The sequence below is a fragment of the Schistocerca nitens genome, chromosome 11 (genome assembly GCF_023898315.1).
Source record: "Schistocerca nitens isolate TAMUIC-IGC-003100 chromosome 11, iqSchNite1.1, whole genome shotgun sequence".
NCBI classification, from domain to species: Eukaryota; Metazoa; Arthropoda; class Insecta; order Orthoptera; family Acrididae; genus Schistocerca; species Schistocerca nitens.
The window spans coordinates 140,669,603-140,683,410 of record NC_064624.1 but is presented as its reverse complement, the minus strand read 5'-3'; the positions used below and the strand labels follow the sequence as shown (position 1 = coordinate 140,683,410).

The window sequence follows — 13,808 nt, the reverse complement described above, 5'->3', positions numbered from 1 at the left end:
CTCTAGAAGGTGTAAGTCAACTACCCTGGCCAGCAAGATCTCCGGATCTATCCCCCATTGAGCATGTTTGGGATTGGATGAAGTGTCGTCTCACGCGGTCTGCACGTCCAGCACGAACGCTGGTCCAACTGAGGCGCCAGGTGGAAATGGCATGGTAAGCCGTTCCACAGGACTACATCCAGCATCTCTACGATCGTCTCCATGGGAGAATAGCAGCCTGCATTGCTGCGAAAGGTGGATATACACTGTACTAGTGCCGACATTGTGCATGTTCTGTTGCCTGTGTCTATGTGCCTGTGGTTCTGTCAGCGTGATCATGTGATGTATCTGACCCCAGGAATGTGTCAATAAAGTTTCCCCTTCCTGGGACAATGAATTCACGGTGTTCTTATTTCAATTTCCAGGAGTGTATGTTGTCTGCTCGGACGAGAGTCGTTTCAAATTGTATCAAGTGGATGGACGTGAAGGGTATGGAGACAATCTCATAAATCCATGGACCCTGAATATGAGCCAGGGGACTGTTCGAGCTGTTGGAGGCTCTCTAATGGTGTGTGCAGTGGGTAGTTGGAGGGAAATGGGACCTCAGATACATCTAGATAAGACTCTGTCAGGTGATCCTGTCTGATCACCTGCATCTTGTCCATTGTTCATTCCAACGGACTTGGGCAAATCCAGCAGGACAATGCAACAACTTGCACGTCTAGAATTGCTACAGATTGGCTTCAGAAACACTCTTCGCAGTTTAAACACTTCCGCTGGCCACCAACTCGCCAGACACGAAGTTTATTGAGCATATCCGTTCTGCCTTTCAACGAGCTGTTCAGAAGAGATCACCCCTCGTACTCTTACGAATTTATGTACATCCCTGCAGGATTCATGTTGTCAGTTCCCTCCAACACGACGTCAGGCATTAGTCGAGTCCATGTAACGTCATTTTGAGAAATTTGTGCGTGCTCGCTGGGGCCCTAGACGATCTTAGGCAGGTGTATCTGTTTCTTTGGCTCTTCAGTGTATAAATAAATAGATAACCCTCTGAACAATGGTACGGATAAGAGAGGCAGCTGATTTAAGTCCATCACTCGGTCTTGGCTAGGAGGCATAAATATAAATGGATTACGACGAGGTTGGCTGATTATATGGTGATCTTCCATTGGGTTGTTCAGATGTGGTCTACAGGATCTTCAATATTCATTATGTTCCCATGCCACTAAACATTTGGCCACTGCCTGGTAACAATACTCAATACGACCAACACTAATGGGCTTTGCTCTCCCAGTCACAGAGAATCAGTTGTGCTCGAATGAGGTGTACTTTAACAGAGCTACAATGACATCAGGCGGTGTCATCTGCGTGTATCACTCTAGAAGTAAGTCCGAAATTCTGACTTGTAAGAACTAACTGACTATTGCAGTCGATCTCTACATCGTTCTTTGGCTCCATGGGAAGAATAGCATTTAGTTTCTAAATTGAATGTCACACCTTTGATTCCCCATTTATTTCTCTCTATTCGCTATGAAAACATATAGAAACTGTGCTTATCCATTTGCAAAATCAGTAATTGTCTTCTATTATTACCACATTTGCTTTATATTATGGAACAATTAAAACCATGTTGCAATTTGAAAAGATCATAAGTATTCGCTGTTTGCCCACCTAATCGTATAATGGAAAACATCTTACTGGAGACAGTTGTTACTTGACAGTGCCCGAAAGGCATTTGGTCTAAAACTCATGGAACTGTAACGCTTCGATACAGCTGTGAGCTCATAAAATTTAATTGCTAAGTTTTGTATATCAATTTCTAGTATGCAATGATCAATATTTGCACTGTAGCATACGTAAATTACGACTCAGATAAGTAGCAGCAACTGGTAAAACGGAAACGTTGTCTTAGCTAGCTCTAGTCTGACTCTGTGCTGGAGTGGTGTGTAGCCTTCAGGTGGCCCCACTGTGGACGGACACAGAGGTCGCTTCCTTTTGTGTTGCGGCATCCGCATGGCCCGGTGGTGGCTCCCACACAGCTACTGGGCTGTTTGTCGTGTAGCCACTGGCCGACGTGACACACAGGACGTGTGGAAACTGACGCTGTCGACGTTATGGTCCCAGGGCGGAACCAGCTCCAGCCCCTGTGTGCTCTCATGGCACGGGAGCGTGGCTGGCCATGTCTTGGGCAAGCAAAAGTTTCACGAAGAGACATTGCAAATGCTAACAACTATGCATAACTTAGTGTCACTGCTGTAATTCAACCTTTCCTATATTTATATCCAGTTTTTCGTATTTTGCGTTTATTTCGATGTCATTCTTCGAGACAACAGGCACTAAATAACACGAAGACACTTTTGGCACTGCTGTTTACCATCTATGCCTCCTAAAGTCTGGTCCCTGATCCCGGACACACGATCTACAGAAATCTGATGATCGTTGAACCACGTTAAGTCCACGAGATGGTTTTTTCCATTCCAATATCTGTGTAATCTACCTCGTTATATATTGAAACCATGTGGTCCAATAGTTTTGGTATCGCTCCAGCACAGCAGCTGACCCTTGTATGCACCTTTCACATGTGATTTACTTTGTACAGACTGTTGTTTCCTGTGCTGAGCTACTGGTAAGGGGAACACATGAAACTGTGTAAACTGATCAGCTCAATGGTAAGTCAATGATCTTAGTGAACCCCCTACTATCGTTGTCACTGTGTGTTCTACTATTCATTTGTGGAGGAATCGTCTCCAGTAAGCTGCCCTCTATTCTCCAAGTAAACACAGATTCCCAGGCAGAGACGGCAGCGCCACCCCCACCTCTCAGCCCCACAGCGACCACGTCTGGCCTCCTGTCACAGGTGGTCTCCCCACGACCCCCCCCCCTCCCCCGACCAGTCCCCAATCCGATGGCACCGCCGTCTCTCCCTTGCAGTGACTCCCGTCAAACCATGTGCACGTTGTCAGCATTCACAGTGCGACATGTGGGGCGATAACCAAGAGTTATTCTCACAAAATCGAATGCCACTTTGTCGCGTTTTTGATAAAGCAGAAATTATGATTCTCATCGTTCGAGTAGGCAAGGAGCAAAGTGATTATGCACATCCTTCTTTCCTTTCGGTGTGTCTTACATTCACTTCAGAACACAAGTGAGTCAATCAGTGCAGTTACACAGGAAAGCTGCTATAAAACTAAATTTCCTCTCCAATGATAGTGAAAGTATTTGTGAGTTAGATGGTATTTTTGTTTTCAATTATAGTTTCCTATCTTCCAAATTAATCTACAGGGAATAGATTTTGAAGAGGGTTTTTATCCATTGCATTTCCACGAAGCTTTGACATTAAGGGAACAAATATATGTTAAAATAAGTCCAACGCTATTCACGAAAGAAAATGTTGAAGGAATAATGAGTGTGGAAATACAAAGAAAGTAACATGCCATAGTGTAATTCGGGTATGCCATATTGTGCTGCGTATGTCTTTATGTGTTTTGCATACTTTCCTTTAAATCACTCTTTCAGACACTTCCATGTTGTGGCGTACATGTATGTAGATTTCCTGCTTATCGCAACCAGTTGCCCCACGGGGAGTGAGACAGCGGCACCAATGGGAGAGCAGAGTCAGTGGATAGCGCTGGCTTGCCCTGCTATAGGAGATGTATATGAGATCCTCTGTTGGTAGTGTTCGGAAATCATTCATTGAGACATCAGACTCAATGAATGCTGGAGTCTGGTTAGTCACGCTCAGAAGGCCTGACAGTTGAGGCAGCTGCTCGTCATAATGAGGAAGTCCAGGCAGTCCTGTTGTGGGTGTGAGTGAGTGGAGACGTGTGCAGCAGTGTGCACCTGACCAGTTGTAAACACCCTGCAGAGCTAAGGGTCTTTCACAGATGTCCTCACTACAGTTTCTATTTTCATTACAGAGCAGTATCTACGTAGATACATCCTGATGTTTACTTACCTTTTTTTTTTTTAAATCAATGATGCAGTGGACATTAATATTTGGCTTTATGAGCAATACCGCTATATTACAGTGAATAGATCGATTCACAACAAGACTTCATCGCCAATGCAATTCGTTTTAATGCCTAAGGAAATAGATTAGGTACCTACATGGTACTGTGGCGGCAGCACCGTCCAACGCACGAAGGGCTGAACTACGGCACTGTCGACACAAGTATGGGCAGCTGTACCGTTACGCAGAATTTCGGCAACGGTGCGTCGCACACCGGATCGCACGGGAACAAAGCAGGCGGGCAGTGCGAGCTAGTCGACGCGACGCGACACACGTCTCCCAGTTCTTCCGCCGCGGATCACGTGCGTCGAGTCAACGTGACTCCGCCGTAAATGCGTACGCGCGGTCGTAAACGCAGTCGCCGTTAAAGTGTCTTTCGCTTCTTCGCGGACGTTACGGCGCCTCCGGTCGCGCCAAGAGCAGAACGTTCTGTGACGCGGCCTTTTGTCTCGCTCGGGCCACGCGGTCGCGCCACGGCTCGTCACTGGAGTGTACACCCTCCGGGATCGGTGACCGAGCCGTGCCGCCAGTGCAACGCGCCTCTATAGACGGACATTAGCGAGGTATATTATTTGTCATTTATTGTAACGGTAGGAAAAATAAATGTGTCCTGTCCAGAAACCGCTTTAGTCGTTTATTGCCACAAGCCTCTCCCTTGAGCATAGTGCGTGGGCGCGGCGATGAAGCCGGTTCACTGCACATGAGTGACTGTAGGCGGAGATACAACACGTTCCCGCTTCAGTACTTATGCAGGCCCAGGACTAACAACACTCACGGTAATCAACATGCCTAGTGAAATCAACAACTCAGTATTGCATTACGCTGTACTCTCTCACACAACTCAGGAGAGGGGGAAATATGGGAGCTAAATAAGTATTTTACATTGATAAGTGGGTAAGAAATGCTTGAGTGTATTCGAAAAAACTTGTTGTCTCCTGTAAAGTGATTCAAGAAATTGTGGCCTTGATTACATAGTATCGTCATTCATGCATGACCTGCCGATTCCATGTACATTTAAAAGCCTCATGAGCGTAGACAGGCAACAAAAGTTCACACACCACAACAGACTTTCGTGGAAGGCGCAGATCGGGACAGGACGCTGTTTGTTAAATTGGGCACATAGTGTGAGTTATTTGACACAGAAAGAGGTGCATGATACAACAAACAAGAAGGAAATATTATCGAAGAGATTAAAGAGATACAACAAAGCGAGGAATACCTACTAAAAAGTCGTGAATCCGGTCAATAAAAGAAAACAAGGAGCCATATATCCCCAAAACACGGTGATCAATGTTAAACTGACGACTTCAGTCAGAAATAAAAGATAACAAGGAGCCACATATCCCCAAAACACGGTGGTCAATGTTAAACTGAGGACTTCAGTCAGAAATAAGACATGACAACGGAAGAACTTTACACCGCAAGAACACCAATACAATAAATGAAGAAAACTTCCAGGAAGCAACCACAACAGGCTACCAAAATGCGAAAAAAGCCTGAACCGATTAACCAGAGAAGATTGTATGAGTTATATGAGAAAATAGAACCGACTAGTACAGTGGCTTAAAAAGGAAGGGACAAAATTGTTGGCAAAGAGGCTAAGAAAACCATATTTGGAAACAGAGAAATGTAGTTTATAAATGGAAAGAAACATTTTTTGGTAATGAGACTTTGAAAACCAGAAAATAGGAAATAGGTTGGGGAAGAGTATGTGGGAATGATACCAAGAAGAAAAACTTTGTACAGCGATAATAATGTGAAGATTTTCGTCTGTGGTGGGCTACAGATGTTTGTGTGGACTAATAGAAGAACTTACAGATCAAAATACAGACACTGGAAGACTAAAATCTATACAATCTTAAGTAAAATTACAAACACTGGAAGACTGTTCGCACAAAAAGCGAATCTCCGCGTTATGACCTTGATTGACTGCCCACCTTATCTATTTCTGCCAATGGTGTCGTTCAGATGTGGTATGGAGCAGCGCGGTATCACCACATCAGTCTCCAGCTGTTTTTGGCTCCCTTGACGTCAGAGCCAGTATGTGTCACTCAGTCAGTCAGCTGCCGCGCAGAGTGGCCGTGTGGTTTGAGACGCCATGTCGTGGATAGTGTGGAGGTTCGAGTCCACCTTTGGGCATGGGTGTGTGTTTTGTTCTTAGTATAAGTTATTTTAAGTAGAGTGTAAGTAGGGACCGATGACCGCAGCAGTTTGATTCCTTACGAATTCACACACACACACACAGTTAGTCAGCTGGCATCATGAGGCTGCCTGCATGTCGTCCCAGGGCTCCCAGCAAGGAAATATTCTGGACAGTACCAGATATCCACCCCGTGTCTTCTGCATACCTCCAGATATATTGATCACTCAACTATGTAGGCAGACATATTTGTACACAAACATTATATACAATTTCCTTACAAGAAGAAGAAGCCAATAAGAACTAAATACTTGGTCATTGCACAGTAGGTAACCTAGCTGATGTGGTTGAGAATGAAATTTCATTTAGAGATGGAATAAACTGTAAAACATCTACAGCTCTGAAAGATGGAACAGGCTTAGTGGCATGGCTGCGAGATCTGTTATTAGTTAATAGAAAATAGAATAAGTGGCAATACGCAGCTAATATCTCTGATCCAGCTCTGGCATTAGGACGGAAATTAAATGGCGTGATACTCAAAAAGATACAGATGCTGAACCTTATTATTAGTAAAGGGATAAAAACTTTGGATGTACACAATGTTTGCATTGCACTGTACTTACACAAGAGCCCATGGCGGGAGTACATGGAAAAAAATGAAAATGGGCGTATGGCATTGTTGGCCAGGAGGCCCCGTCCAGGGAAGTTCGGCCTTCAAATGCAAGTCTTACTTCAGTACACGCCATATTGGGCAACTTGCGCGCCGATGGTGAGGATGAAATGATGATGAGGACAACACAACAGTCTGTCCATGAGTGGAGAAAATCTCCAACCCAGCCGGGAATCTAACCCGGGACAGCTGGATGGGGGGCAAGCACGTTACCACCCAGCTAAGCAGGAGGACTTGTAGAGAAAATATACACGTACTGATGAGACCGCGAAGTTGAATGCTTCCTGGTGGCATTGCAGAGACGTCATGTGGCAAAGTAAGTAAATTATCAGAGGAGAGACGAATTGGGAATAATTTAGTGACAGTGCGGCCACAAGTTGGTATTGCGATCTATATGAGTGACTCTGACAAAGGGCAGTTTGAGATGGCCCAGCATCTGGAATGAGCGTTTCGGAACTGGCGAAGCTTGTTGCGCCCTACTATCGACAGTACTTATAGGGATTGATTCAAGTATTGTAGAGTAAGTGACAATGTGTTGGGCGTCCATGCCTCATCTTAGAAAGTGAAGGTACCAGGCTTGCCCACTCTGTGAGGTTGGATAGGCATCGACCTGTGGCAGATCTGGCAAAAAGAGTTCAATGCTGTTGTGGGGAAAAGTGGTTTGGAGCTCACCTTTCTGCACACATTGTTCAACTTGAGGCTGCATAGCAGACGAATCCTGGATGTTCGCACGTTCACACAGTGCACACAGTGTCACTAAGATGGGGCCACAGATCAATGGACACGTGTCGTCTGGTCGGTGGATCCCGTTTCACGTTACACTAGGTCGATAGTCGTGTCCAGATGCGCCGTCATACAGGTAAACGTTTGTATGAAACAACACCACACCATGAATTCGGCATGGTGGGGGCAATATTAGGTTATGGTGGACATTCACTTAGGCTTTCGTGGCACCAATGGCAGTAATCAAAGGCTACATACCAGCTGTAGGCTACGTCAACACTGTTGCAGGGCAGATGCATCTTTGATGCTTTATGTTTTTCGCAATGGCGATTGAATCTCGCAGTAGAACAACAGTCCGTATCACAATTGTGGTGCAGTTATTTGAGGAGCATGATAGTGCACTGACATTGATGTACTGACCGCCAAATTAATCAATGTGAACCTGGTGGAACACATCTGGGATACTACTGCACGCCAGCTCCATATTGACAAACCGCTAGCCCATAGATGAAGCGAATTCTGTAATCTGCACATAGACATGGCTGCTCTCATCACGTCTTGATCGACCTCCAACGACGGAAAAGATACCATGGCACAAGTATGTACTAGATGAAAACCTCTGTGTTTCACGAGAGCGTTTTAAAGCAGCATTGTGCAAATGATGACCAATTGTTAACACAGAAACCACATTGTCACGAAATGATGGCAGAATAACACCAATGAATGTTATTCTACGTGTCCCCATGACATGTACGAACAATGAAATAACACACAACGTATTTTTAAAGGCTAAGCAGAGAAAGCCTATTACCAATATATGACCACTAATACTAGAAACGAGGCAAGCACTTGTGAGACTGAATGACAGCGAAGACCAAAGATCAGCATTACGGATTACATTGGAGACTACAATGGTAGTGCAAGCACTAACAGAACAGTTAACGGGCGAGGACAGAGTGCAACACCAGATCCAGGGAGAAATTATGTACAAATTTTTTTTAGGCACCCACCATCCCAAATGTGAATCCAGAGACAAGTAGTGTGCTGGCGTTAGCTGGCGCCAGCACTCCAGGTGGCACAGAGGTTGCAAGAAGATGGATAATATACACCGTAGCAAGTGTGCGTATGAGGAGAGAGGCCACAGACAAACTCGCAAGAAACGCACTGCTTACTCCGTCCAGACCATCAGTATTTAGATCGCCGCCATGGACCGGAGAGCCGGTCAGTCAGTTGTCCTGTGAGCCAACGAATCGACCCTTCAGTCACAGCCAAGTACCACAGTATTATACATAATGGACTAGTACTTCACTATCAGTGTGGCTCATGTGATCTGTTACAGAAGAGCTTGTACCACAACACCTATCTCAAGTTAACTAACTTCTTGTTCCCGTGAATATAGAACCCCATTAATACATGTATGCAGTTTGTGTTATAGAAGGAGGATATTGGCCAGCAAACAAGGTCCTCTGCTTGCTTCCCATGGTACAAGCATACAGCGAAAACGAGGCGACACAAAAAGTAGAGCATCTGGAGGGTATCCTTACAGATGGAATTACTGTGGCGGATAACGAGAGTGACCACTCGATTTTGCCAAATATCATCAACGATAAACAAGAGAACATGACAGAATTCTTTTGGAGTTTTGTGAGCAGTTATTCGTGAAAATTGGCACAAAGTTTTTTTCACGTTCATATAACGAGCTTTTAATCAAACCAGTAATTCTTACGATTTTATTCACAGACTGATGGTGCTCTCCCAAAAGAATTAAAAAAGATCACCACTTCGATATTGTATATTGATACTATTACTCAATTCTGATTACAAAATCGACATTCTTACTAAACAGTGCACTAAAATTGCTTCTGAAAGGGAATCTAACCCCATAGAAACACTGTGCTATAGCAGTTAAAAGCAGGTCATATCCACTGCGGAATGTACAAATACATTCTGAATCTCACCTCAACCTACAAATCACAACTAGGATATTTTGCTTGGATTTTGACAATGTGAATGACTTATTTAATGTTTTAGTTACTATGGCTATGAGAAAAATGAGATTAAGTGAACAGGTGACAAACATGATGTAGGTTGCTATAATGCTGCAAATTAAAAGCCTGATTCGTCAAGTATGGCTGCTGTCAGCAACATCACACGCAAAAGACGTGGAAACACTTCTCTAAACACTTAAAACACTTGAGATTTCGAACATGAGGACGATATCTCAGGAATCAAATCGGTTTGGTGACCTACAAGTAGGAAGATCTGTGTGAAATGAAATAAGTTTTAAGTACATACGTCTAAGTGACAGAAGGAGGGGGGGGGAGGGAAGTAATTGTAAATAAAACATGAAGTTGAATAAATTGAGGAGAACATCCTAATGGGACTTCCATACGTTCTCAAGCTGAGAAACAGGGTCTCAGTGAATTGGGAGCAAAAACATAAGGTATTGCTTGGCACGATCGAGGACTACGACACGATAATTTCTGATAATGCAAATCAGCTACCTTTATAAATCCAAACACCATGCGTAAAATAAATTTAGCAGCAGTCCCTCCTTGCCCACGACATTTGCTAACAGAAGAAAGGCTGTGGTGTTTCAGTTCCTATGACGTGGCCACATCTCGAAGGCTGCATTTAATACCACATCGATACTGAGCACACAAATGCTGGTGGCAGTCACAATCGCTGAACATCACTGAGGTGAAGAAAACACAGCAAAACAACCACAGTGCTACACAGAAATATCTTTCATTTTAACTGTAACTCCCCAACAAAGATAATACAGTCTTTCAGAAACTCGTCCACCCAGAACATCTGTTGAATTGGAGCATGGGGAACTCGTGATGGTGAGGCAGCCAACTCATCAGGTTCCAGCAACTGCAGAGTGATAATGAGAGCACATTGTAGACTAAATCTGATCATAGTCATTTTGCATCTTGTTACCATTCCAACAGCAGGAGTCTTAGATAAAACGGCTGCACGTGAACCATACTAGTTGCTCCGTTTTACAATGCCTGGTTGGACAGCTTGGGGTTTATGTCACATTTGTAGGTATTTTTTTGTTGAATTTATGGAGATGACTTTGACCTCTAACAGTGGTATTTCAGAAATAAGGAGCACCATTGCTATCATACCATCTTACACCGTGGGTCCCTTGAACCGCTGCACACACCATAGGCAGGCACACAGCCTCCACTGGGGGCACGCCTAGTAAAGGACTCTGGAGATCAAAACCACTTCCAGGCTGTTGGCCACTGTAGTCGTTCACAAATAACTTTCCCTGTATCGTCATTCGACAGGAAAGAGTCAAGAAGCGTTACACAGATTTCTCACAATATTAACAGCCATTCCAAGTATATGAACTGTCAGTTTTTCTATCGAAACAGCTACATCAGGAACATCACGAAAATGTAGTATTCATAGAACAGGAAAGTGGGTGGACTGATTGATGGATACTGGATTTGTCAGCTGTAATATGTCATGTGATAGGCTAATAACATGAATTTGTACTTTATCACCTTTAGATTAAAAACCAATTGCTACATCTTATTCAAAAGGAGATGCAAGACAAAGTTTGCAGTATTAGAATGTGGTTATTATCTGTTAGGCTCATTATGGTGAATCTGATACGCGCAAATGGAATGGTCCATTTCTGAGGACATAGATCAATGGTGAGAAGTCTACAGTGTGTTCAGGAAGCCAAGATTTCTTTGGAGTAGAGCTTCGAATCGTAATCTAGGCAAGTGCTAGAGACATTAATTTGCTCTTATAACCTGCAGGTTTTCTTGTTGCCTACAGACATATGCAGCTGCAAGATTTTATATTCAAATTGTGTGTGTGTGTGTGTGTTTGTGTGTGTGTGTGTGTATCTAATAGATTGTATCTGTGAGTGCTCTTATTTTGCAAGCACATTTTTTTGTTAAGTGACCACTTGTGCATAAGTATGTGTCAACAAATTCTTTCTTTATAGGGGCAGAGCAGATGAGTTACTTTCACTGTTGTATCTGAAATATTTCGACCATTAGGGTTTCTCATAAAAAGTAGCTTTCTCTGTTTGATTAAACTGTTTCAGGATATTTGGGAATAACTCTGCTGATTTTTTCTCCATAACAGGAAATATTCCATAAATATCAAGGGATGTGATTAGCTTTTTGTGCTGCGTTTCCTTATGTCAGAAGGTATTAGTGCACACAGGGCACTACTAGTGGCTGCATGAAGCTTGCTCTTTCAGTCAAGGGCAGTGACTCTTTAACACTAGCATCTGGTTTTTGAAGTACGTTAGTGTAGGGAATGAATGTGAGAAAATGTATCGACTGAATTTCTTGAGAGATGCGGTGTGGGAAATATAATTAGGAGTGAATCAAGGATTTGAGAAGACGATACTGCTGGGGTTACGTATCTTAAACTACCAAGACTTTAGGTTACTCTGTGCCGTAGAAGTGAGAGAATTGTAGATTCATTGGTTGTCACTGCAAGGATGTGTTTTCAGAGGTCACAGTCCTGCTTTTGCGATAGTTTTCTACATGATGTCTTCGTGTTTCTCGTAATGTGTGAGAATTTCTTTGTTTTTTGCAGGAGCCTTCGTGGAGAGGAGAAGGACCAGAGACTGATCCAGGCAGCTAAGGAGGGGGCAGTGGAGGAGCTGCTGATGCTGCTCAGGGCTAAAGCAGATCTGGGGGCGACGGACGAGAACAACAAAACAGCGCTCCACTGGGCAGCTGCTGAGGGCCACATAGTGGCAGCAAGGTGTCTGCTCATGGAAGGTGCTGACGTGGGTGCAAGGGACATCTCGCTGCAGACTCCCCTGCATGGGGCTGCCCTGAATGGCCACGCAGCTCTTGTGCGGCTGCTGGTGGCGTCCTCTGCAGACCCCAACGCCAGTGATGAGGATGGGTGGACGCCTCTGCACTCTGCAGCATTCGCAGGCCAGGCAGAGGCGGTGACAGCACTGCTGGAGGCAGGGGCCAACAAGAGGGCCGTGGATAACACCGGCAAAACCCCGCAGGACATTGCCAGACAGTACAACCACCAGCAGCTGATAGACGTGCTATCATAAAGCTACCAGTCTCACAAACGTCTGTGAAATAAAATAAATGAAGATTTTTTACAATACCCATTATTTCTTTTAGAATAATGCAACTAAAGAAACTGCAGTCGTCCTCTGTATCCATATTTATGCAACGTTTATAACTACTGTCGGAAGACCAAAAGAATAGCGATAGAGGGAGATGTACACTGATCAACCAGAACACTCTGACCACCAACCTACTACCAATGTAAATACATCAAAGCGGCAGCAGCGCCACTTGGCGACGGATGGCTGCCAGTCATACACTTGCACAGTGCTCCTAGTGTCAGTGTGCGCGCTGTCTGCATGATGAATCAGTCTGAGTTTGATCGAGGGTAGTTTGTGTTTGCCCAGAGGTTCAGCTCGAGCATTTCCGAAACTGCACGACTTGTCTGAGGAGTACTGAGGCGAGTGTCTTCATTATGTGATGAAACGAGTGTGAACCCACGTCCAGGTGGCCTGGGGTTGGGCAGCCACCCCTCATCATGGATGAACGTCGTAGGCTGGGTAGACTGGTAAACCATGACAAGCAGCGATCTGTGGGCAGAGTACAAGTGGGTCTGAACACACAGTACACCGAACATTGCTAACAATGAGCGTCTGTAGCCTACAATCCATGCATGTGCCAATGTCAACACCGCAAAATAGGCAACTGTGACGGAAATGAGCATGTGACCATTGGCACTGGACGTTGTTGCAGTGGCAGAGCGTTGCATTGTCTGATGAATCCCAATACCTTCTTCGCCATGCCAATGGGAGGTCCTGAATCCTTCTTCTTCCAGGGAAACAGCTTCTTGACACACGTACTGCAGGAGGGAGACATGCTGGCAGTGGCTCCATTATGTTCTGTGGAACATTCACGTGGGTGTCCATGGTCTAGTGGTAGCACGATGATCAAGGAGTATTGTACACTCGTGGCAGACCATGTATACCCCTTCATGATCATCATATTACCTAATGGGAGTGGTATTTTTCATCAATATAATGCGCCATGTCGCAAGGACAAGGGTGGGATGGTTAGAAGAACACAGTGGCGATTTCCAGTTGATGTGCTGGCTTCCCAAGTCACCAGATCTTAACCAGATCGACCAAATCTGTGATGTGATTTTGTGGGGCTTCAGAGCTCATCGCACCCACCATCGACCCCACCACTGAATTTATGGGAAGGTGGATTGTATGTGCAGATTTAGTGCCAGCTCCCTCCTGTGACCTAGCA

General features: G+C 44.6%; 1 protein-coding gene across 1 annotated transcript in view; it reads left to right on the top strand.

The window, feature by feature from the left end:
- The window catches only part of LOC126213389 (uncharacterized), a 50,707-nt gene extending 38,071 nt beyond the window's left edge, over positions 1 to 12,636 (top strand). Inside the window, exon 6 of the mRNA XM_049941093.1 lies at positions 12,100 to 12,636. Within this exon, the coding sequence (XP_049797050.1) occupies positions 12,100 to 12,580 (481 nt within the window). The 3' untranslated portion in view covers positions 12,581 to 12,636. The remainder of the gene's footprint in view (positions 1 to 12,099) is intronic.
- The last annotated feature ends 1,172 nt before the right edge of the window (positions 12,637 to 13,808 follow it).